At 45.5% G+C, this 21,786-nt stretch overlaps 2 protein-coding genes and 1 long non-coding RNA gene across 5 annotated transcripts; all 3 read left to right on the forward strand.

Moving 5' to 3' along the window:
- The first annotated feature begins 5,014 nt into the window (after positions 1–5,014).
- Positions 5,015–9,764, forward strand: LOC136049857 (RANBP2-like and GRIP domain-containing protein 8). 3 transcript variants are annotated; one of them, XM_065738365.1, is made up of 4 exons: positions 5,015–5,167; positions 7,683–7,750; positions 8,201–8,312; positions 9,560–9,764. In XM_065738365.1, exons 1-4 carry the CDS (start codon positions 5,072–5,074, stop codon positions 9,728–9,730), a joined length of 447 nt encoding a protein of 148 aa, XP_065594437.1. In that variant the 5' UTR covers positions 5,015–5,071; the 3' UTR covers positions 9,731–9,764. The 3 variants fall into 3 exon arrangements, 2 of the variants coding, with proteins under 2 accessions (XP_065594437.1, XP_065594438.1); XM_065738366.1 differs by lacking the exon at positions 9,560–9,764 and adding an exon at positions 8,907–8,956; XR_010622340.1 differs by lacking the exons at positions 5,015–5,167; positions 7,683–7,750; positions 8,201–8,312 and adding an exon at positions 8,968–9,135.
- A 2,382-nt stretch (positions 9,765–12,146) lies between these two features.
- Positions 12,147–14,556, forward strand: LOC136049794 (ranBP2-like and GRIP domain-containing protein 3). Its single transcript, XM_065738287.1, has 4 exons — positions 12,147–12,165; positions 12,257–12,354; positions 12,867–14,436; positions 14,546–14,556. Exons 1-4 carry the CDS (start codon positions 12,147–12,149, stop codon positions 14,554–14,556), a joined length of 1,698 nt encoding a protein of 565 aa, XP_065594359.1.
- Positions 14,557–19,697: 5,141 nt separating this feature from the next.
- Positions 19,698–21,464, forward strand: LOC136049811 (uncharacterized). Its single transcript, XR_010622335.1, has 3 exons — positions 19,698–19,898; positions 20,885–20,960; positions 21,453–21,464. It is a non-coding gene; the product is annotated as an uncharacterized LOC136049811 (long non-coding RNA).
- The last annotated feature ends 322 nt before the right edge of the window (positions 21,465–21,786 follow it).

Here is a 21,786-nt window from a genome sequence, read left to right on the forward strand (position 1 = left end):
GCTGATTTTTCTCACCTGTGCTGTGAATGTGAGTGATATCACTGAGTAACCTTAGTTATAACAGCAGTCATGTTGAAGAGTCTTTATCTCCTAAAGTCTGCATGGAGTCAGTCCATTGTCCAGATAAGTGTTCTGTAAATTTCTATCTTTATTCTTGCTGTCCTCCTTCAGTTTGATTTGTAGCTACTTTTCCCTGTAGGCTGAAGATATTGGATATCTAGATGAACAAATCATGGCTCTGCACATGGAGATTGTGGAGCTTCAGAAGAGTCCATACACAAGGCACCAAGGAGAAGTCATGGAAAGCTTGTATATTCTTTACTTACTGTTTTTATTGTGCATTAATGGATTTTGTGTCGAGTGATGTTTTAATCTGTTGTAATGGCTCTTGTCTGCCTTTGTTTTCAAAATGAGTTTCTGACTTTTTTTTGCAAGCTGAGTGTACAGAGCAGTCCTGCAATCAGTTCAAGATTATTCTGCTGTTAGGAGGGAAGGTCCCACCTTCTGTGGCTGCATATTCCTCTTGGAGATCAAGTGATCATTTGGCAGCACTGTAAAGCAGATTTTGACAACATTCAGTCAAAGGAGCAAGCTCCCCTAGTTTACCTAACCAGCCTGCAGCCTCATGATGGCTGGACCTGTGGAAACAAGGGGAAAGTAGCTGGGAAGGACAAAATAGCCACAAGATTAAATGTCTTGATAGTAAGAGCTCAGAATTCTGACTAACTTCGAGTATTCTGAGAGGAAGCATATGTCTTCCTGGTATACTCTTCCCTCTCTTCAAAGCTAGTTACTAGTCAACTAAGTTACTTTTTGTCCACGTGTAGTCACTGATACAGCATGACTGGGACCAGGGAAGGAAGTGGTGAAGGAGAGAAACTCCCTTTTGCAGCAGCGGTCCACATTCACATCAGCTTAAACTACCGATGAAATTGCCTTCTAAAACATTGTTTGTAGCACTTTCACTACTGAGAACACAAGGCTGCATCAGCATTTTTTAAGGTGCTTAAAGTATACAGGATAGTTGAGTGCTACGAAGACAAAATTCTGCGCTGTTGCTCTTAACAAGGAGTGGGGAACAGTCTCCTGTTCAGTTTTTCAGGCTGTAGCAAAGTGTGCTGCTTCAGATCTGATGTATGCAGCCTCAAGACACAGGTGGGTCCTGTGTGGTGTGCCAGATGGGATGTGCACTGGATGCTACTGCTTTCTTTTTCCATGTGCTGCAGGAGAAGAGAGTGCTTCTACCCTGTCATAGGCTGATGCAGGGCTCTGGAGACAGATAAATATGAAGTATGCTAGAAATGCTTACATACATAAGGAGGAGAAATCATGCAAGTTTCTCCTTGATCACATCACTTTTCTCAAGTCATGTGATCAAATGTGTTGAAATCGTATAGAGGTGATCTAGGGACTGCTAATGGAAGAAGTCTGTTGTTGGCCAAAGACCTGTCTGAACTGCTGCTTTTTGGAATATTTGAAAGAAACGGTGTGTACTTAACAGGAGGAAAAGAAACACTGTCCTATTGTTTGTGCTGTGGATGTTTCTTTTCATTTGCAGAATGTCTCTAAATTGATCGGGCAACATAAGCAGAAGGGGGAACAGTAATTTGAGGCAGCTGTGCAGAAGCACCTTTAGTCACAAAAATGAGATTTTGCAGTTAAGGATACTGCAGAAGGAAGACACAGCTAAGCCATGTGAAGGCATATGATTTTTTTTTCTTTTTGAAGGGAACAGAGAGCCATAGACCTGTACAAGCAATTAAAAACAAGACCTCCAGGTACGGAAGCAGGTTGTCCAAAGACTGCTCTAGATTTGTTCCCAACAACTAGCTTTCACTAATTTTTCTCAACTCAGTTCCATCAACCCTGAAAATACTGTTTAGGAGAAGTCAAGTCATTGTCAAGAACATACCTCAAACCAATTTTATCTTGTTCTGCTGAGCTAGGACTTCTCCCAAATTCCTGTAGTGACTGATGTGACTCCCACCTACAAGAAAGGCCGTAAGGAAGACCCGGGGGACTACAGGCCTGTCAGCCTGACCTCGGTATCAGGGAAAGTTATGGAGCAGATGATCTTGAAGGAGATCACACGACACGTGCATGGCAACCAGGGGATCAGGCCCAGCCAGCACAGGTTCACAAGGGGCAGGTTTTGCTTGTCCAACTTCATCTCCTTCTATGACTGGGTGACCAGACTGGGAGATGAGGGAAAGGCTGTTGATGTAGACTACCTGGACTTCAGCAAGGTATTCTCCTGAGGAAACTGGCAGCCCGTGGTGTGGACAGGTTCACTCTTCTCTGGGTGGAGAACTGGCTGGAGGGCCGTGCCCAGTGAGTTAATGGAGTTAAGTCCAGCTGGCGTCCTGTTATGAGTGGTGTCCCCCAGGGGTTGGTATTGAGGCCCATCGTGTTTAATATCTTTATTGATGACCTAGATGAGGGAATTGAGTGTACGCTCAGTAAGTTTGCAGATGACACCAAGTTTGGAGGATGTGTCAAACTGCCTGAGGGTAGGGAGGCCCTTCAGAGGGATTTGGATAGGCTGAACAACTGGGCTGAGCTCAATGGGATGAGGTTCAATAAGGCCAAGTGCTGGGTCCTGCACTTTGGCCACAATAACCCCATGCAATGCTATAGGCTTGGGTTGTGGTTAATGTGGTTAAATCATGCTCTGCTTTATTACCTGGATAGCCTTATTCTTATAGTGTTCAAGACAGGGGTGTACAGAGAATAGCACACAATCATTGGCTGAGAGCCTCAGAGAAAGACAACTTCAAGCAGTTCCCAACAATTAACAGCAGTGATAAACCATCCTGAGTGAGGTAACTCTTGATATCATCCTAATCCTAAAAGAAACCCAAGCAGGAATGTGTCGGCGGCGGATGTGAAAGGCAGTGCTGGCAGGGCGTCCCCTGCGCAAAGTGCACTTTTCCTCTCCCACTTGCCACAGACCATCTCCTGCTTTTACTTTTCTCATGGTTCACACAGTGTACTTTCCCCTGAGCACCATATCAGCGTGGCCAGTGCATAACACAGAGCCCAAAGGGAAGAACACCTGCTAGCTAAACAGACTAGACTACCAAGGACAGCTTATTCTAAAAATACCTATAGTTAATTGTCAGCAGTCTGTGAGGCCTTCTTCGCTGAAGGCAGGCTGAACAACGTAATCACAGAAGTTTCCCATAGATGTTGTGGCAGCTTGGATTGCTCAGCTGAAGCAGCTCATGTCTGTCTTGCTGTTGCAGGAATTGTTCAACAAGTGTTGTCAGTGACATGTGAGCCTTTCCTAATTTTCTGGTTGTCTTTATACCACCTAGATAAGTCATACAAAATTATACTGTCCACCTTCATTATTTTGTGTGGGTTTCTATTCTTTCAGGGTATTCACCCTACACATACCAAGCATAGAAACACTGTGGATTTTGGACTGTGCCATGGATTCAGTTGATTGTATGCAGCTGTGCTTCCTTTGAATTGTAATTCAGTTCATGTGTGTGTGTTTTGTTTTGATTTGTTTTTTCCCCTTGCACTGACTGTATGCACAGCCTTACTGTTCAGAGCGCTGGGAACGGTCCAGAACTCGAGGCTGCATGGCAAGCTCTGCCTCCAAGGCTTATGTCCATGCCTCGCTGGCAGTGTGTAGCCATGAGTTCAGGTTGGGTATTATTTAAAATTAATCCTCAGAAAGAGTGGTGAAGCACTGGCACAGGCTGCTCCAGGGAGGAGGTGCAGTCAAATGTCTCTGGAGGTGCTCAGTAACTGTGTAGATGTGGAACTGTCCCATCCCATCCGTAAGAGGAGGGAGGAGGAGACTAGGTTCCTGAATACCTCCAGTTAGATTAATACACAGAGGCCCTGAAACACTGTCATCAGTCTTAATGCAAATCAATGCATTAGGTATTACAATTATCCCAAAATTGTGGCATGCAATTAACCCCAAAGTAGTGACAGTCTGACACTTAAAATCTGTGGTAAACTGTGTGGCTAAACTATGTGCCCTTAAGAAACCAAAATCACCCTGACACAAATGAGAAGGCCAAGGGGAACAGAAGGAATGAGAATCAGAGAGACAGACAGGAAAAGATTGATCAGTGGCCAGTTTATAAGGCCCCGTACATCCCTGGTAACGTCCTCTGAGTGGCTGTTATGGTCACAGCCTTGTGCCACATTGAGACACAGCAAGCACACTGCAGGAAGCTAGTGTTGTTTGTTGATCCTTTCCAGGCACCGAGGGCCACGGTTGGTGGGCTTGGACGTGCTGGGTTGGACCAGGTGATCTTAGAGGTGGTTTCCAACCTTAATGATAGTCCAATTCTTGGATTGTTTTTGGAAGAGCCTGCTAGGTCTCCTGAAGAAGGCTGCGAGCCTAGGATTCGGGAAGGGATGCCTCAGCTTTGCCCCCTTCCTGCTGCATGGGCTCAGAGGTGTATGGGCAAGAGAGATCCCTCTTGAAGCTCTGGCTTCCAGGAAGAGCAGGGAGCACTTCAGAAAGGCCAGTGGATGTACGTGTAAGGGGAAGGAGCTGCGTGTCAAGTCTTTGCCTCTGGATGCCGCAGCCCTGAGAACAGTTTCTAGAAAGGGATGGCAACAGGCAGTGAGCCCTAGTCGGGTTGCAACCATGAGTGTTATCCTGATGGTGCTGCCCCCGTAGCGCCCAACGGGTTGACCTGACGGCGCTTTGCCCCTTGAGTCACCCGCACTTCTAATCGGAAGTTTTCATTGTTTGTTTTTTTCCTTCTTTAAAACGTTACTAATACAGGGAGCCCAAGTCGGGTTGCAAGGGTAGCGCTCCTAGGGCAGCCGCTCCACTAGCAAGGGCAGCAGTCGCGCCCGCTGAGCCGCCTTCCCGGCGGTGCGAGCGGCACGCGCAGCCCCGCCCAGCCCCGTGGAACCACGCAGCAAAGGGCCCGCGAGGCCACGCCCCCGCCGCTATGAGCTACACAGAGCGCAGGCGCTGCTCTCGGCTCCGTGGCTGCGCTGCGGTGGGCAGGGCAGGGCGTTCGGCCGCGCGGGAGCTCGCGTAACACACTAGTGCCGGCCTTCCGCCGCTTCGTTGTTGTCGTTGCTGCCGATGAGTGCCGGGCTCGGCGCTATGATCCGGCGCGCGGAGCCCGAGGCGGAGAGAGACGTCTCCTCCGTGCGGGCTGCCGCCTCTTCTCGTCGAGAGGTGAGTGCCGCGGGCCCGGCCGGCACCGCCGCGGAACTCCCGCGGCCGCGCTGGGGTCCGCTCCCCACCCCGTCCCTTCGCTCCTCCCGCGGGTGCCGGTCCTGAGGGGCGGCCGCCCACGGCCTTTGCCGGTGCCCGGGGTGGCTCGCGGGGGCCGGCGGGCCTGCCGCCTTTGCGGGAAAGGGTGCTGTGGGGGGAGAGAGTGATGGAGCCGGGTGGGCGGGGAGCGGAAGCCGAGGGAGGCTGCGGCGGGGCAGGGCGTCGCGTCGCCGCCTTGGAAACGTGGTTCTTGAGACTGGGACCGAAAGAGGGGGGAAATAGATTTGCTGCTGTGCGTTGGGAACTGGGCAGCCTGATACCTGGAGAACGATGCGCGGGTCTCGGCGAGCGGACCGATGCGGTTCGGAGCGGCGGTGTAATGCTGAAAGGTCCCGCTGTGCTGCTCGGAATCGGTTTTGTTGCAGAGGCGGGATATTGAGCAGCAGCGCGTTGTAGAGCGCGAGTGCACGCCGTGATGCTGAAGCCGAGAAGCAGTGGGGGTCCAGTCCCCCTCTTCCTCTTCCCGAGGGGATGTCTGGGTCCTCGGGCGCTGCTATCGTGTAGCAACTGCTGTCGTGCTTCCCGATTCCCTTGCTGTGTTTCTTCCTCCATCGACTTTCCAGATCCCTCGCGTCTCTTCTGGGTCCGGGCATCCCTCTTACACCTCTCTCATCTTTGCTTTCCTCGTCCCGTGTCTCTCCCAAATCGTTATCGCTTTCCAAACTTTCATCATTACAGAAGCCATTACGTAATTACGTTACATTTCAGTTTCACCTCCTCCCCCCATCCCATCCCAACCCTACCCCCGAGTCCTCCAGTGCTATCTGTGGGATATCGGGTTTCTCGGATCTCTGCAGATGACGGCTATTCGCACTTCTAATGCCCCGTCCCCGCCCCGCTCGCAGTAACGCGCTGCGGTCCGGCCCCGGCTCTGCCTCGGGGGGGTGGGGCGGTACGGGCTCTGCTCCAGTGCCGGTGCAGATCGCAAGTTCACTGTTTTCCTTAACCCTTTTGCAGCTTTTTCCCACAGTTCGTACCCTCATTTATACTTCCATACGCCATCAGAACAGTTTGCCTCACTCCTTTCAAAACTCACGACTCAAACAGTACGGTTCTTCAACTTTCACATCCCCCACTACTTAGTTGCATGGTGAGAATACTCACAGAAGATGGTCGTGTTACTTCATTTCTGTTCCCAGTTTCTTATGCAGTGTTTCCCCTGTCTCAACAGCAGTGTCTTTTCAGTGAGCCAAAATATAACAAATGGGACTTCTATTTTTATTTTTCCTGTTTCTCCCATTGGTCTTAGATTTTGTCTGAGAATCTTCCTAGGTGAAAATCTTTTTTTTTTTTTTTTTTTTTTTACTGTTCCTGCATAACACATAAATATTTGTCACATTAGAAGGACATGGAAATTCTAAAAGTCATTGACATCTCTGGTGGTCATGTCATGGCATTTAAGCTAAGAGTACGTTTCCAACTGTTAAGGGGATTGCAACAGAAAATCCGCCTCCTTATCTTCACTGGACTCTTCCACTGAGTTGCAAACAGCAACTCCACTTTTGTTCTCTGGACCCTCTCTCGTGTGTGTGTGTGTGTGTGTGTGTGTGTGTGTGTGTGTGTGTGTGTGTGTTAAGCAGCCACCCTATCCACCATTGTATTGTCCTTATCTTTGTGGGACACCCCACCCTCCCCCCGCCCCCTGCTGAGTTGCAAGCAGTAGCTCTCTTCACCCCGTGCTGAGTTGCAAGCAGTAGCTCTCTTCACCCCGTGCTGAGTTGCAAGCAGTAGCTCTCTTCACCCCGTGCTGAGTTGCAAGCAGTAGCTCTCTTCAGTTGTACGTGCGTTTTCATGGTCCCTGTGCTGACCTGATGGCTGTGCCCCCATGCAGTTCCGTGGGTTGACCTGCTGGCTCGTTGCCCCAGTTCAGCCCTATGGGTTGACCTGATGTCCCTGTGAGCCACCCACAGATCAAATCACACCAAAGTTTTCGTTGATTTTTTTTTCTTTAATACGTTATTAATACATTATTAATATGCATGTCTGTGATCTCTGTGTTTCTTCCTGAAGTTACCTGTTTGCTCAAGCTGCGAGGCCTAGTTTAACAAGTGTATAGATTCAGTCTAATTCAGTTCCGTGATTCAGTGCAGTGGGGCCTTTATGCCAGCATAAAGCCTGTGTATGTATTCACTTTGACCTTCTCTGCCAGCAGTAGAGCTGTTCTGTCGCTTTGCTGAGTTGACTTGGGCACTATTCAGTGTTGGCATATTGGTGCCAAATGCAGAGAGTCTTCAGCAATGCTGGTATTCCTGTGGGGAAACAAAGCCCTGAGTACGAGGAGCGAGCTGGACCTGATAACTAGAAAGAAATGCTTTGAAGTGTTATGGATCCTTGAAAAGAAGTGTCTCCCTCTTCAATTGCTTCAGAAGTACTGTACATCTAAAATGAACCTGTTTTGTTTTTTTTTTCCCCTCAGATGTCGTTGGAAGGATTCCTTATTGCAAAGCTGTATTTTGAAATCAAAGAGTATGAGCTTGCTCAGAGGTAATAAATATTACGTACGTTGCTCTGTTCTTTAAAGCATAATAGAAAAGCTAAATGAGGCAGAGTGCAGAAATTGAGATGGTTATCGTGCTGTTTTAAGGTAGCGGTAAATAGGAGAATTTGGTGCCATTTAAATCTTTCTAAAACACCACCTTTCAAGATGGTGAGCTGTATGGTGCTGGCTGACACGCCTGCTGTTCCACTGTGTTACGTCCTACTTAAACTACTGCTCTATTTAACGAGCGCCAGTACTCGCAGGCAAATATCTGTAGGTGTGAAAATGATATTGTTGCTTACTTGACGGTCTGGATGGAGTACCTAGAACTAAACTGTATGTCCTGTGTGACAGATTAAATTCCCACATTAGCCCCTGCAGTGTGGGGGGACTTGTATTATTGAGGATATTGATCCTTCTGGCTTTTTATCTCTTTTGTGTGTGTGTGTCTGTAGCTATCTATTGACTTACCTCAGTGTCCGTGAGAGAGATCCGAGAGCGCACAGGTTTCTGGGACAGATTTATGAGGCTCAGGATAACATAGAAGAAGCTGTTGGGTGTTACAAGGTAAGTGCTTCACTCATCTCCCTGACATCCCGCTTTCTTGCTTTGTAAATTGACTTGAGCTTTGTGCTACCTGCTCTTCTCTTCTTCTTCCTGCTGCCCTTTGGACTGAGGATCTGTGAGCGCTGTAGAATCCTGCAGCAGGGATGATGATGTCAGCAGTAATGTAGCTGCTGCTGGAAGCTCAGACTGAGAGTGGTGTTTTTCAGTGGCATTGTTCTGTGTTGGTGGTGGGCTCGTTTGTTTGTTTGTTTCCTCAGAGGTAGGGGGAACCAGATGAACACAGTTCTGATTAGGCAAGCCTAGAAATGTGAAGTTCACAGTCAGCGTTTCGTTATTCAGGCCTCGGGGAGGGAGAAGATGTGCACAAAAGTCTTGTTGCCAGCACAGTTGAGTTCTGTCATTCTCTGTGACTTAATTCTATTTTTCACAAGTCTCCACGTGAAGTTAAAGTGGAGATGCTGGTAGTGCAGCTGCCTGAGCAGAGCTGTAGGCAGTGGTAGAGGCAGAGGAGCTGGTTGTGGTGTTATTTCTCTTACCCTGTGTCATGGTTTTATGATTTTTGTTATCGGTGTTGCACATCGTAATGTAACGTAGTGCGTTGGGAGTTAAAGAGTTGACGCTGCAGTCCGTGGATGGCCAAGAGTTGCGGGTATCCGAAGAGCAGAGCTACGCACCGCGGAGGACTTTGCATTACTTTGTGTTTTTCCAATTTCCGTTCCGAGGGAATGATAAAACTGTTGGCAAGTCACGAGGTCGCTCTCTTTTCCCTTTCGGCTCATCCCAGCAGCGGGTGCACCCTCACCATCTCGCCTTCAGTGTCAGTGTAAGGCCTTTGTTGGACCCTCTCTCTCTCTCTCCTTTTATTTGATTGATTAGCCTCAGTTCTGATTGCATTGTATTGTGTTAACTTGCATTTCCGTATCTTATTTAGCAAATTAGCTTTCCTCCTCAGATCGTTGCCGCTGTTTTATTTTTAGGCCCATCTCCCTTTTCCCTTTCCTCCTTTGCCCATGGGTCCCCTTACCCCTGTGGAATTCCAGCAGTTGTCTGGGTGCTATGAAGTAACGGTAGCCTTTCCAAAGGGAGGCTTTTCTTAAAGTAGTCAGGAAGTATGTACTGATAGTTCTAATTTGATATTGCTGGGTCTGTTTAATGGGGGGCACGTTTTCTTTCCTGTTGTGTATGGGTTGCAAGATCAAGTTACTAGTAACCTTTTTTTCCTCCTGCATGTGCATGGGGAAAACTAGCGTTCTGTGGAGCTGAATCCAATGCAGAAGGATCTTGTACTGAAGATTGCAGAGTTACTGTGCCATAAGGACATCAATGATGGAAGAGCAAAGTTCTGGGTTGAGAAGGCTGCCAGGCTCTCCCCTGGGAATCCTGCTGCTTTCAGGTTGAAGGTAAATTCCAACTTGTAATCTCTGTTCTGTGCCTAAAAGAAACGTTACTTGGAGCGATGGGAAGTGCATGTTAACATTAATATTAAATACCATTAATATTAAATAACATTAACACAAGAGGCTTGTGTTTTGGGTTTTTGTGCACGGTGTTTGGCATTTTCTGGGTTGGTTGGTTATTTTTTCTTCTTTTAGACAAGCTGTTCTGTATCAAGGCACAGTGTCTTTAAAGCAGATGGTTTAACAGTCTTAGCATCTCCAAGATGCAAACTCTGACGTGCTGTGTTTTTTTCTCATTTCTGCAATACTTGTCAAACCCGTTGCAACACCCAACAGCTTTTCAGAGTAGTTTCAGTCACGTAGTCTGTGTAGTGGACGTGAGAAAGATGTCAGGTAATGTAGTTAGTGAGAAGGCTGATGTGGAAAATGAAATACTATATACTGTATTCCAGAAGGGGGGTTCTTTGTCACAAGCTTAGATATCAATTGCAATTTTGGTTGTTTTGTTCACTTGGTTTTTTATGTTGACGGGTTATTTTGTGTTGTTTTTGGCACTGTACAACTCCGTGGTGTTCTTACTGTTAGGCTGCTAATGATGAGATTTGGTAGCATCCGAATGTATCTGATGAGGGAGGAAGAACAAATCTTTCTTTTGAACTTTTCTTAGTTTTAAAACCATCTTATTGGAAGACTGTGAACTTCCGTGATAACAACTTTCTTGAAAAAATCATTTTCCTTGTATTGCAGGAGAACTAGTAATATTATTAACCTCCTGCTACCTGGTTCCTCACTAGATGTTTGCAGGCTCTGACTGTGTAGTGGACGTGCGAACTGTTCAACCATAGGTTAGAACATATAGCCTCTTGCTCTGGGGAAGAATTGCAGTCATGACTTGCATTTTGAATAAATTTCTAGCTGCCGGTACCTGTTGAAACTGTGAAGGAAATGCTGAATAAGGTGATCCCGGAACTGGGAAAAAATGATGAAGAGGAAGGTCTTGCCTCCCAAAATCTCTCACAAGCTGCAGATCTGCAAGTGGGACGTCCAGTTCCGTTACCTGAAAAGTTATCTTTCTCACCTTTCTCTGCTGGTGTCGAGGTATGTTAGCCAGGTGGTACTCGATTTAGGGAAGCGTGGTGTTTGAATAGGAACTCAGAGGTCAATAAGCTCTTTTTTTCCAGTTTTGTCCTCAAGCTCTCCATGTGTGGGCAGAAGAATGCAAGTCCTTAGTTCAAATGCTGTGTCAGCATGTGGAAGCTTTAAAGGTAAACAACTTTTGTCACTATATTCAGTGCTGAACAGTTGATCTTCCTGTTAGGGTAAGTGCTTTGTGATCCTGGTGTTGAACTAGTTCACTTCTTAGACTCCCACTTAACTCAGAGGAGATAACGGCTACGAAGATCTGCTTAAATGGAGTGTAAGAGTGAAGCTTTGTTGCCTAAAAGCTCTGCTTTGGTACTCAGATCTTGGAGGTAACCCTTCTAAGGGTTGTGTGTTCAGAAAGTTGTACTTTCATCAGCTTCTGGGTTTTTTATGCCTAGCTTCAGGGAACAGTCTCAGTTTTGTACAGTATGGGCAGATCCTGGATTATTCCAGCAGTTAAGTCTTCTTATTTGCCCCTCAGGCTTTGAACCTGCTTTTGAATAGCAAAGGAGTAGGGATCGTTCCTTAGGTTTTCTTCAGTTATCTACATAATCCGTTGACTTTCTCTGAATTGCAATGCTGTCTTTAATAGAATGAAATGCGAGAAATGAAACTGAAGAGTTGCAATGGAAGTGTGTCATCTCGTTGGTGGCCTGCTGAAAGCTGTGGAACAGATACTGTGTCCAATGGTTATCAGAGAGCGCAACATCTTCCTGCAGCTCCTTTAGCAGGTAAGTTAATGCTGAATTTTTCATGAAACACTCAGCTAAATTGAGTAAGAGTTCTTAAAAGCTTTCTGTGGTGTTCTGAGATGGAGGAGTGAAACTGATCCCTGGGGGAAGTTCATTAAAATCAGTAACAGAAATTAAGTGTAAACTCTTTTCTTGCTGTAAGTCAAGAATTTGGGGTTAGGCAAAGATCTCAGTGATAGCAGCAATTTTGTTCATTATTGCAATAATGGGTGCACGCCCCCCACTGACAAGGGAGAAATTGTGTAACTCGACAGTGAAATCCGTTCGGTTATATACCCTGGGTCCAACGCAGGTAAACCCGTCCTGGCACTCATTGGCTGAGCATCTCAGGCTCTCAATCTTCCGACGCGATTGCTACGTGATATTTCCATGCAATGTCTATTACCAATCGCCCCCATATTTAGGTATGTCCTGTACTTTTTACAACAGTAGGAGGACGGTACCTTCCGTAATCATTCACCAGTCCCGTCCTGTGCCAGGCTTTCCCCTACCCTATCTAGTTACACATCCCTTGTGCCCATGCCAATTTTACCTAGGTCGGAATGCCCCAGTCTCAACTTTGTTCGGCAACTTACCCGTGCTACGTACAGAAATACTGGAAATATCCCCTGCAAAAACGCAATCTACTTCTCACACTGGTGTTCCTTTTCAGTTGCTACCTCTGCCCCATCTGCTGACCGTAGCCAGTCACCTGCTTGTAACGCGCAGTGTCTTCGAAGAACACCTGCAACCGACATAACACCAGCAAAGGTGAGGACAAACGTATCCTCTTGGGCCGCTTCTTCTGATTGATTGAGAACTACTGGTTTAGATTCTGTGTGAAGGTGGATATAACTGCAGTTCCCAAGATAGCATTTATTAAACTTGAGGTCTGCTGGAGATAGGCAGGAGGATCAGTTACCAGCTCATCTTTGGGATGTGGGGTTTGGGAGAAACAGCCAGCCCAGCATCTTCTTAAGGTGCTAATGTGCATTCTCTGCTCTGTGTGTGTGATGTTCTTTTCTCCAAAGTAGTGTAGGAAACTTTGATTTAGTTATTTATTTTGGTAAGTAAATGAAAATGAGTCCATTCATCTTCAACATCAGTCTCTGTTTTCTGATACCGTTTACGATTTGAGCGTATGATTTTAGTTTAAACTGATAGGAGTTGAAATCTAATGTTGATGTACACCCTGTTATTAAGAAAAAACGTTACATGAGCTTTAGCACCCTAAAGACCTTTTTCTCCTTTTCCACAACAGTGTAATTGTGTTTTGTCTTTAGGCATCTCTCTGTGGTAAGAATGGACTTGCACCTCAGCAACATATAAACGCTTTTGAAAAGGTCAATCCGTTTAATTTCCAAGAACCAAGCAAGCCGCTGTTCCTTATGAATTCCGATTCTGATTTGGCCTATAGAAGTCATGAAACAGAGGCAGGAAGCACCCATGGTAAAAGTGAGGATGACGATGGACCTCATTTTGATCTTGTGGTGCCGCTCCCTGACAAGGTTGAAGAATCTCAAGAAACAGCAGAGGGAGACAAGGCTGACTTTAGTTTTGGCCAAAATAGGGTTTTGGTGAAGGTTTCTAAAGCTGATGGCAAAGCAAGCACCTCTAATGATCTTGGTAAGAAGGATGATGATGTGTCTAAGGCTGAGGACAGTAATGATATCCATTTGGAACCGATAGTTCAGGTGCCTGAGAAAGTAGAACCATCTACGGGAGAGGAAGCTGAGAAAGTGCTGCACTCCCAAAGAGTAAAGTTATTTAGGTTTGATCCAAACAGAAGCCAGTGGAAACAACGTGGTGTGGGTAGCCTGAAGATCCTTAAAAATGGAGTTAATGTCAAAGTAGTACTGATGCAACGTGAGCAGGTACTAAAGGTGTGTGCAAATCACTGGAGAACAGCAACAGTGAACTTGAAAGAGCTGTCGGGCTCAGGCAAAGCATGGATGTGGATGGCCTGTGACTTCTCTGATGGCAATGCAAAGCTGGGGCAGCTGGCAGCAAAGTTCAGAACAGCAGAGCAGGCTGAGGAGTTCATGCAGAAGTTTGAAGAGTGTCAGCAGCTACTGCTAGATGTACCAGTGAGGACACCCCCTAAACTTGTTGATACAGGCAGGACAGCTCAGCATACAGAGAAAGCAGAAGAAACAAAGCGTGGCTTAAGAGACCTCAGAATGTCTGTGACAGATGGCAGCACAAAGCTAGCAAAAGAAGAAACTACAAACTCTGTTTGTGCCAGTGGTCCTTCTGATTCGGTGATAAAGCCGCATGCTGAAGGTACTGCACCTGCTCTGGAACGGAGTAAGTGTGGGTTGCGCGGAGAAGCAAGTTCAAGTAGCTGTGTATACGCGTTACCTCTTGCAAGTAGCCCCGTGAGGAAAAGTCTGTCTCAAACTGGAGAGTCTGCAGCTGACAGCTTACAGTCTGCCTCGAGTCCATCCAGCTCTCCTGCCAAGCAGAACCAGAGTGGAGCGTCTCTTAAAACTTTAGGACCAATTTGTGTATCGAGCACCTCTGACAGGCCAACAGAGAGAGTGGTTTCTCCTCCAAAGTTTGTATTCGGATCTGAATCTGTCAGGAGAATTTTCAGTACTGGAAAGTCAGAGATGGTCACGTTTGGAAATAGTTCAGGCACTGGTTCCCTCTTTGGATTCAGCTTTAAACCTCCAGGAAAAAGCGGAGACAGTATCGTGACATTTCAGAAAGCAGAGCAGAAAGAAATGGGGGTGGCTGAGCTCCCAAAAAGCTCTGTCTCACCTCGGAAACCTCCAGGCAGCATGGCATCCAACTCTGCCCCTTCAGCACAGGATGGGCCCTCCAACTTCTCATTCAAAATTCTGGAAAAAGGTGAGTGTTAATTGAACTCATAACGTATTCAAGTGTGCGCCTTACAAGTCTGTCACTTACTAATAGCTAGCTGCAGGTTTTTGGTGTTTTTTTTTGCCTTAACGTGTAGTTCCAACTTGAGTGAATATTAAGTGGTAGTTACTTACACGTAAAAATACCAGCCTGCGTTATGCAGGATCCAGTGTTACTCTTGAGTGAGACGGAGAATTGCAGGCAGGACTTGGGGATCTTTACAGAAGGGATGGTTAAAATGTCAGGGTTGAGTGCTTGAAGCATGTTTTTTGGCTTGAGCTGGTAGCATACATGCAGGGGCTTCACTCTGACTGGTGAATGATGAAAACAGCACTCGTGCTGAAGCTAAGGCTTGAATTATCCCTGGGACAGGGTGGATGGTATTCTGAAACTGCACTGGGTACGTTTACTTGAAGTCTTGGGTGAGTGGTCTGTGCAACTTCAGATGCACAAGCAAGTGACTTGGTTGGCTGGCTTTTACTGATAGAGGACTTCATGCTCTGCTTCCTCCCATTGCAGGACTGTATCACCAGGTGAAATGTGTGTATTCTGTGTGTGTCAAATTAGCGACTTTGTGTTAAAGAAGGGAGGAGAAAAAGCTGTGTCATAACATCTGTAGTGGTATTTCTCCTTGCTGGGAAAGCTAGTTACATTTCAGAAAGCTGAGAGCAGCGTTTTCGTTGCTTTGGTAGCATGGAACTAAAAGATTTCTTCTAGAATGAATGTCAGTAACTGCTGTTATGTTGAAAAGTTGATATTAGTCAGTAAAAGGCGTAGGCTTCCCAGGAGTAACTTGAAAAATAAGTTCTGTTCAGTTGCTGTTTGATATCTTCTGGAATGTGAAACGCTCAAAGCTCTTCAGTAGCACACACTGCTGCAGGCAGCTTTAATTCTGTGGCTGCCTTTCTCAGTCCTGGATTGTACTTTTAAACAGTGGGTGATACCTCTATGGCTCTTGTCTCTATCGGTGTTTTGTTTGGTGTAAGGACATGAGTAGTCCTCGTACCACTATAAAAACACTGACCTGATCCTGACCTGAGATGTGAATTTCAAGGGCGGTAGGGTAGGACGTAGTTGGGTATGCAGGTTAGAACTTGTTCCTTCTTAGCACGGCTGGTAACTCTGTCTGTTCTAGCATTCTGTAACTGTGACTGTTTTTCCGGTGGATGGCTCAAAAATACATAGGCTTCAAATGTGTTTCCAGCAACCACAGTAATAATTCAGCTTTGTGACGTGGGCAATGGGGAGCTGGTGTTGCTAGTATGACTAGAACCAACAGACACTGTTATTATTGAGAGTGGTAAAACGGTTATCTTCCTTATGGCCAACGACCTTCCATCTCCCTTTCCAAATCTGCTCTGTGGGACTCTTAACTAAAAAGGGCAAGGTGCTTGTTTTCTGAAAAGGTGAAAGCTGTGCCATAAAGGTAGGCAGAGAAAGTGTCAGTAGTGTAATAAAGCACCTGTACGTAAATAAGAATTGGGAGCTTACTTGCTGATGTGTAAAGTTCTTCAAACATATGTGGAAGTCTTGCGTGCATGGCCAGGCTTGTGAGTCTGAAGGGCTTAACAAACTTGGACTTGTGTCTCTGTGTGGAGAACTGATGAGAACTCCTGCTTGTTTCCTGTATTTCAGATGAAGACTGTCAAGCAACAGCTAAGAAACTTAGAAATACCTTCAGTTTCAGTGACAGACATACTTCAGGAATCTCTTTTTCAGAAAGCGTGGGACAAAATGCTGCGGAAGCTGAGAAAGTGCTGCACTCCCAAAGAGTAAAGTTATTTAGGTTTGATCCAAACAGAAGCCAGTGGAAACAACGTGGTGTGGGTAGCCTGAAGATCCTTAAAAATGGAGTTAATGTCAAAGTAGTACTGATGCAACGTGAGCAGGTACTAAAGGTGTGTGCAAATCACTGGAGAACAGCAACAGTGAACTTGAAAGAGCTGTCGGGCTCAGGCAAAGCATGGATGTGGATGGCCTGTGACTTCTCTGATGGCAATGCAAAGCTGGGGCAGCTGGCAGCAAAGTTCAGAACAGCAGAGCAGGCTGAGGAGTTCATGCAGAAGTTTGAAGAGTGTCAGCAGCTACTGCTAGATGTACCAGTGAGGACACCCCCTAAACTTGTTGATACAGGCAGGACAGCTCAGCATACAGAGAAAGCAGAAGAAACAAAGCGTGGCTTAAGAGACCTCAGAATGTCTGTGACAGATGGCAGCACAAAGCTAGCAAAAGAAGAAACTACAAACTCTGTTTGTGCCAGTGGTCCTTCTGATTCGGTGATAAAGCCGCATGCTGAAGGTACTGCACCTGCTCTGGAACGGAGTAAGTGTGGGTTGTGCGGAGAAGCAAGTTCAAGTAGCTGTGTATACGCGTTACCTCTTGCAAGTAGCCCCGTGAGGAAAAGTCTGTCTCAAACTGGAGAGTCTGCAGCTGACAGCTTACAGTCTGCCTCGAGTCCATCCAGCTCTCCTGCCAAGCAGAACCAGAGTGGAGCGTCTCTTAAAACTTTAGGACCAATTTGTGTATCGAGCACCTCTGACAGGCCAACAGAGAGAGTGGTTTCTCCTCCAAAGTTTGTATTCGGATCTGAATCTGTCAGGAGAATTTTCAGTACTGGAAAGTCAGAGATGGTCACGTTTGGAAATAGTTCAGGCACTGGTTCCCTCTTTGGATTCAGCTTTAAACCTCCAGGAAAAAGCGGAGACAGTATCGTGACATTTCAGAAAGCAGAGCAGAAAGAAATGGGGGTGGCTGAGCTCCCAAAAAGCTCTGTCTCACCTCGGAAACCTCCAGGCAGCATGGCATCCAACTCTGCCCCTTCAGCACAGGATGGGCCCTCCAACTTCTCATTCAAAATTCTGGAAAAAGGTGAGTGTTAATTGAACTCATAACGTATTCAAGTGTGCGCCTTACAAGTCTGTCACTTACTAATAGCTAGCTGCAGGTTTTTGGTGTTTTTTTTTGCCTTAACGTGTAGTTCCAACTTGAGTGAATATTAAGTGGTAGTTACTTACACGTAAAAATACCAGCCTGCGTTATGCAGGATCCAGTGTTACTCTTGAGTGAGACGGAGAATTGCAGGCAGGACTTGGGGATCTTTACAGAAGGGATGGTTAAAATGTCAGGGTTGAGTGCTTGAAGCATGTTTTTTGGCTTGAGCTGGTAGCATACATGCAGGGGCTTCACTCTGACTGGTGAATGATGAAAACAGCACTCGTGCTGAAGCTAAGGCTTGAATTATCCCTGGGACAGGGTGGATGGTATTCTGAAACTGCACTGGGTACGTTTACTTGAAGTCTTGGGTGAGTGGTCTGTGCAACTTCAGATGCACAAGCAAGTGACTTGGTTGGCTGGCTTTTACTGATAGAGGACTTCATGCTCTGCTTCCTCCCATTGCAGGACTGTATCACCAGGTGAAATGTGTGTATTCTGTGTGTGTCAAATTAGCGACTTTGTGTTAAAGAAGGGAGGAGAAAAAGCTGTGTCATAACATCTGTAGTGGTATTTCTCCTTGCTGGGAAAGCTAGTTACATTTCAGAAAGCTGAGAGCAGCGTTTTCGTTGCTTTGGTAGCAGGAACTAAAAGATTTCTTCTAGAATGAATGTCAGTAACTGCTGTTATGTTGAAAAGTTGATATTAGTCAGTAAAAGGCGTAGGCTTCCCAGGAGTAACTTGAAAAATAAGTTCTGTTCAGTTGCTGTTTGATATCTTCTGGAATGTGAAACGCTCAAAGCTCTTCAGTAGCACACACTGCTGCAGGCAGCTTTAATTCTGTGGCTGCCTTTCTCAGTCCTGGATTGTACTTTTAAACAGTGGGTGATACCTCTATGGCTCTTGTCTCTATCGGTGTTTTGTTTGGTGTAAGGACATGAGTAGTCCTCGTACCACTATAAAAACACTGACCTGATCCTGACCTGAGATGTGAATTTCAAGGGCGGTAGGGTAGGACGTAGTTGGGTATGCAGGTTAGAACTTGTTCCTTCTTAGCACGGCTGGTAACTCTGTCTGTTCTAGCATTCTGTAACTGTGACTGTTTTTCCGGTGGATGGCTCAAAAATACATAGGCTTCAAATGTGTTTCCAGCAACCGCAGTAATAATTCAGCTTTGTGACGTGGGCAATGGGGAGCTGGTGTTGCTAGTATGACTAGAACCAACAGACACTGTTATTATTGAGAGTGGTAAAACGGTTATCTTCCTTATGGCCAACGACCTTCCATCTCCCTTTCCAAATCTGCTCTGTGGGACTCTTAACTAAAAAGGGCAAGGTACTTGTTTTCTGAAAAGATGAAAGCTGTGCCATAAAGGTAGGCAGAGAAAGTGTCAGTAGTGTAATAAAGCACCTGTACGTAAATAAGAATTGGGAGCTTACTTGCTGATGTGTAAAGTTCTTCAAACATATGTGGAAGTCTTGCGTGCATGGCCAGGCTTGTGAGTCTGAAGGGCTTAACAAACTTGGACTTGTGTCTGTGTGTGGAGAACTGATGAGAACTCCCGCTTGTTTCCTGTATTTCAGATGAAGACTGTCAAGCAACAGCTAAGAAACTTAAGAGTTGGTAACCCAATGATGAGAAAGATACAAGGAAATGGCAAGGTACGTCTGAATTTGAAGCATGGATATCAATCTAGTGAAGAGTTGAAGGGGAATGAAAATACTTCCATCCCTCAAATTCTGGTTTGTTCAGATGATACTGCTCCAGAGCACTGCTCCTCTCTGTTGTGTGATTTATATTGTAACTAGGTTCCTGTGAGATACCCTGTTGAGAACTTACTCGTGTTCAGTGGATCTGCACAGAGTCACAGCTATCATAGAGATGAGTGGCACACTCAGTGGAAACTCAGTCTTGAGCAGTTTTTTGGACTAGAATAAAAAAGCTGTCACTGTGAGAAGTCACATGCAATTTTTAAAGCTTCTCCAGTTTCTTCTTACGGCTGTATGACACGTTTCTCTTGAGGAAGGAGAGAAAGGTGTGATGTTTCCATCTTTGACAGAAGGTAAACAGATGCTATTTGGCTTTGGGAATGCATCAGGCTTGTCATTTGCAGATGTGGCTTCCAAGAACTCTGGAGACTTTGCTTTTGGGTCTAAAGATGAGTTCAGCTTGAGCCTCTGGTAAAGATAAGCATCTGGATTTGTGCATCCCACAGTGAACCTCTGTGTACCAGATTTCTGCTTATTGCTAAATGACGGAAGCTTGTGCCGTCTTTCCTCTTGGTGAGTTTAAAATGTAAATCTCTTAATTGTAGGTAAAATCTTCAAATAGGCAAACACAGGAGCAGCTGTTTTTGGAGTGCAGCCAGCCAGTAAGGCCGACGAAGTTGAAGGTGGCAGTGATGATGAGGTGGTCCACAGTGATGCTCTCCACTTGGAGCCAGTTGTCTCCTTACCAGAGGAGTGGGAACTGTCAGAACTTAACAAGAACAATAATATAAACGTATCTACTAACAGCAGGTTTTTTATGAAAATAAAATAAAATATATATATTAAAAAATTATCTTTGCTTTCTGTCTTCTGTGATTTGTTCCGTATTTTCTTACTCAGCCTGTGTGGAAATGGCTTGCTGTTCTGAATCTTAGTACGACTTAGTACTGGGGAAGCACATCAGTGAGTGATGCAAACTGTACTGTTTCATTTCTGGAGTCAGTGTTGGTTGTGCAGATTTGTACAGGTAACTTGGAGGGGTTAAAACCGATTCATGATAGCATCTTTGGAAGACGATGTGGAGGGGGAACTTGAGTAATGGCCATACAACTGTGTGATCTTTTTCTGGGAATGACTTCTAGCTGGAGTTCTGTGAAAGCCTTCCCAGTTGGATTTCAGAGACTTCAGGAATCACAGAGCAGTAAAGATGGAGCACAATTAACTGAGGCTAAGAAAAGTTAACATCTGTAGTTGGCGAAGAAATAGCTCTTGAGGAAGTAAAAGAACTTGGAAGCTTAAGCTTAGTGCACCTTGAAGTAGCCTTATGTAACTTTGTAAGGCTGAAATATCTGGGGTTTGTATTTCAGCTTAGTGTGCCTTATAAGATGAGAAGCTTGCAATGCTTATGGTCTTTTAGTTTGGCTTCCTGTAGGGAATGTAACTTAATTACAGATTAGTGTAATTGTTAAACAGGACTAAGAGCACAAAGTAACAATATGTTGTGTCCTGTAATTGGAGCAGCTAATATGATGTAGTCTGCAAAATGTTGTCTTCCTCTTCAGTGTTTTGTATGCCTTTCCTCATTTGTTATAATCATATTGGGACTTGTGTGGTTCTCTTTCTTGCTTTACCTGCTCTTTTTCTCCTGCAGTGTCACCTCTCCCACCAGAAATGCCTTCTGTCTCAAAGAATCAAATGATTGTTCTTCACATCTCTGGAACATTTGAGCTTAACTTATATTTATGTTTTTGTGATGCCAACGATTTACCCTTTTTTTTTTCTCTTTCTTCCTCTAGTTGTGTCTGCTCTGAATAAGGCATGGTGTGTGAACCGTTCCGCTTGTTCAACTTGCAGCACCAAGCTGATGCTCAAGTAAGATAAATGGATAGGTGCAATGCCTTCAGAACTATCAGCAGTTATCTTCACAATACTAAATGTTGCTATAGCTGTAACTGTTACTGTACAACAGCTGTGGGAGCAGCATTGAGAAAATGTGCCTCGTCCTTCCTCTTGCACCCTTTACTCATTTACATTTCTTTCAGTTTTCTGTTCCATCCTTCCTTCTGTTCAATCTTCTGAACTTTTCTCCTTTTTCAACCTTTATTTTTTCAGCATTTAACTCTGAAGGGGTGAGTTTGTTTGAAATTGATCTGTCTTAAGAGAGAACATTGTAAATAGGGACATAACTCACTTGGAGTATTTCAGTCACAGTCTACATTGCATAGAACCCTTCTGCAAGTCATTTCAGGCCTATGTAGAAAGTGCAGTTGTAATTTTTTGTCTGTGCACGTTTGATATGACCTTTATTTTCTTCAGTATCCCTTCCACTGAAACTTCATCTGTTTCCTTGCTCTGTCATTTTAGAAATGAATTTGTAGTGTATGATATGAAGGCTGTCTGCAAAAAGTGCTGCTATGAGAAGTTCTCCTCTAGAGCTGAAGAGAAGACTGAAGAAATGAGCTGAAACTGTTGGAAGGAAGCAAAGGCTTGGTCTGCTATCCCCTTTCCTTATGAAAATGTTACAGACATTACTTGGGAGGGACTCTGAGGCTGTAATCAGACAGTAGGTGACGATGCACACCTTTTATCTTCAGGTTCTCCACTCTCTCCACGTGTACCTGTGTACGTATTTGCTGATAATCAGACCGCACTTAGGGACACAATTAAATGTCAGCTTTTGCCTGAAAGGTTTGACTCC

Source organism: Cyrtonyx montezumae, unplaced genomic scaffold, assembly GCF_038088225.1.
Source record: "Cyrtonyx montezumae isolate F1298 unplaced genomic scaffold, pur_monq_1.0 scaffold_22, whole genome shotgun sequence".
Lineage (NCBI taxonomy): Eukaryota > Metazoa > Chordata > Aves > Galliformes > Odontophoridae > Cyrtonyx > Cyrtonyx montezumae.

What these genes read in the sequence shown, in the direction of transcription:
- LOC136049857 (XM_065738365.1), top strand. Translation starts at nt 5,072, where the DNA reads ATGAGTGCCGGGCTCGGCGCTATGATCCGGCGCGCGGAGCCCGAGGCG. An exon ending in GAGTATGAGCTTGCTCAGAG is followed by an intron (nt 7,751 to 8,200) that starts GTAATAAATATT and finishes GTGTGTCTGTAG; the next exon opens with CTATCTATTGACTTACCTCA. An exon ending in AAGCTGTTGGGTGTTACAAG is followed by an intron (nt 8,313 to 9,559) that starts GTAAGTGCTTCA and finishes GGGGAAAACTAG; the next exon opens with CGTTCTGTGGAGCTGAATCC.
- LOC136049794 (XM_065738287.1), top strand. An exon ending in CCGACATAACACCAGCAAAG is followed by an intron (nt 12,355 to 12,866) that starts GTGAGGACAAAC and finishes TTTTGTCTTTAG; the next exon opens with GCATCTCTCTGTGGTAAGAA.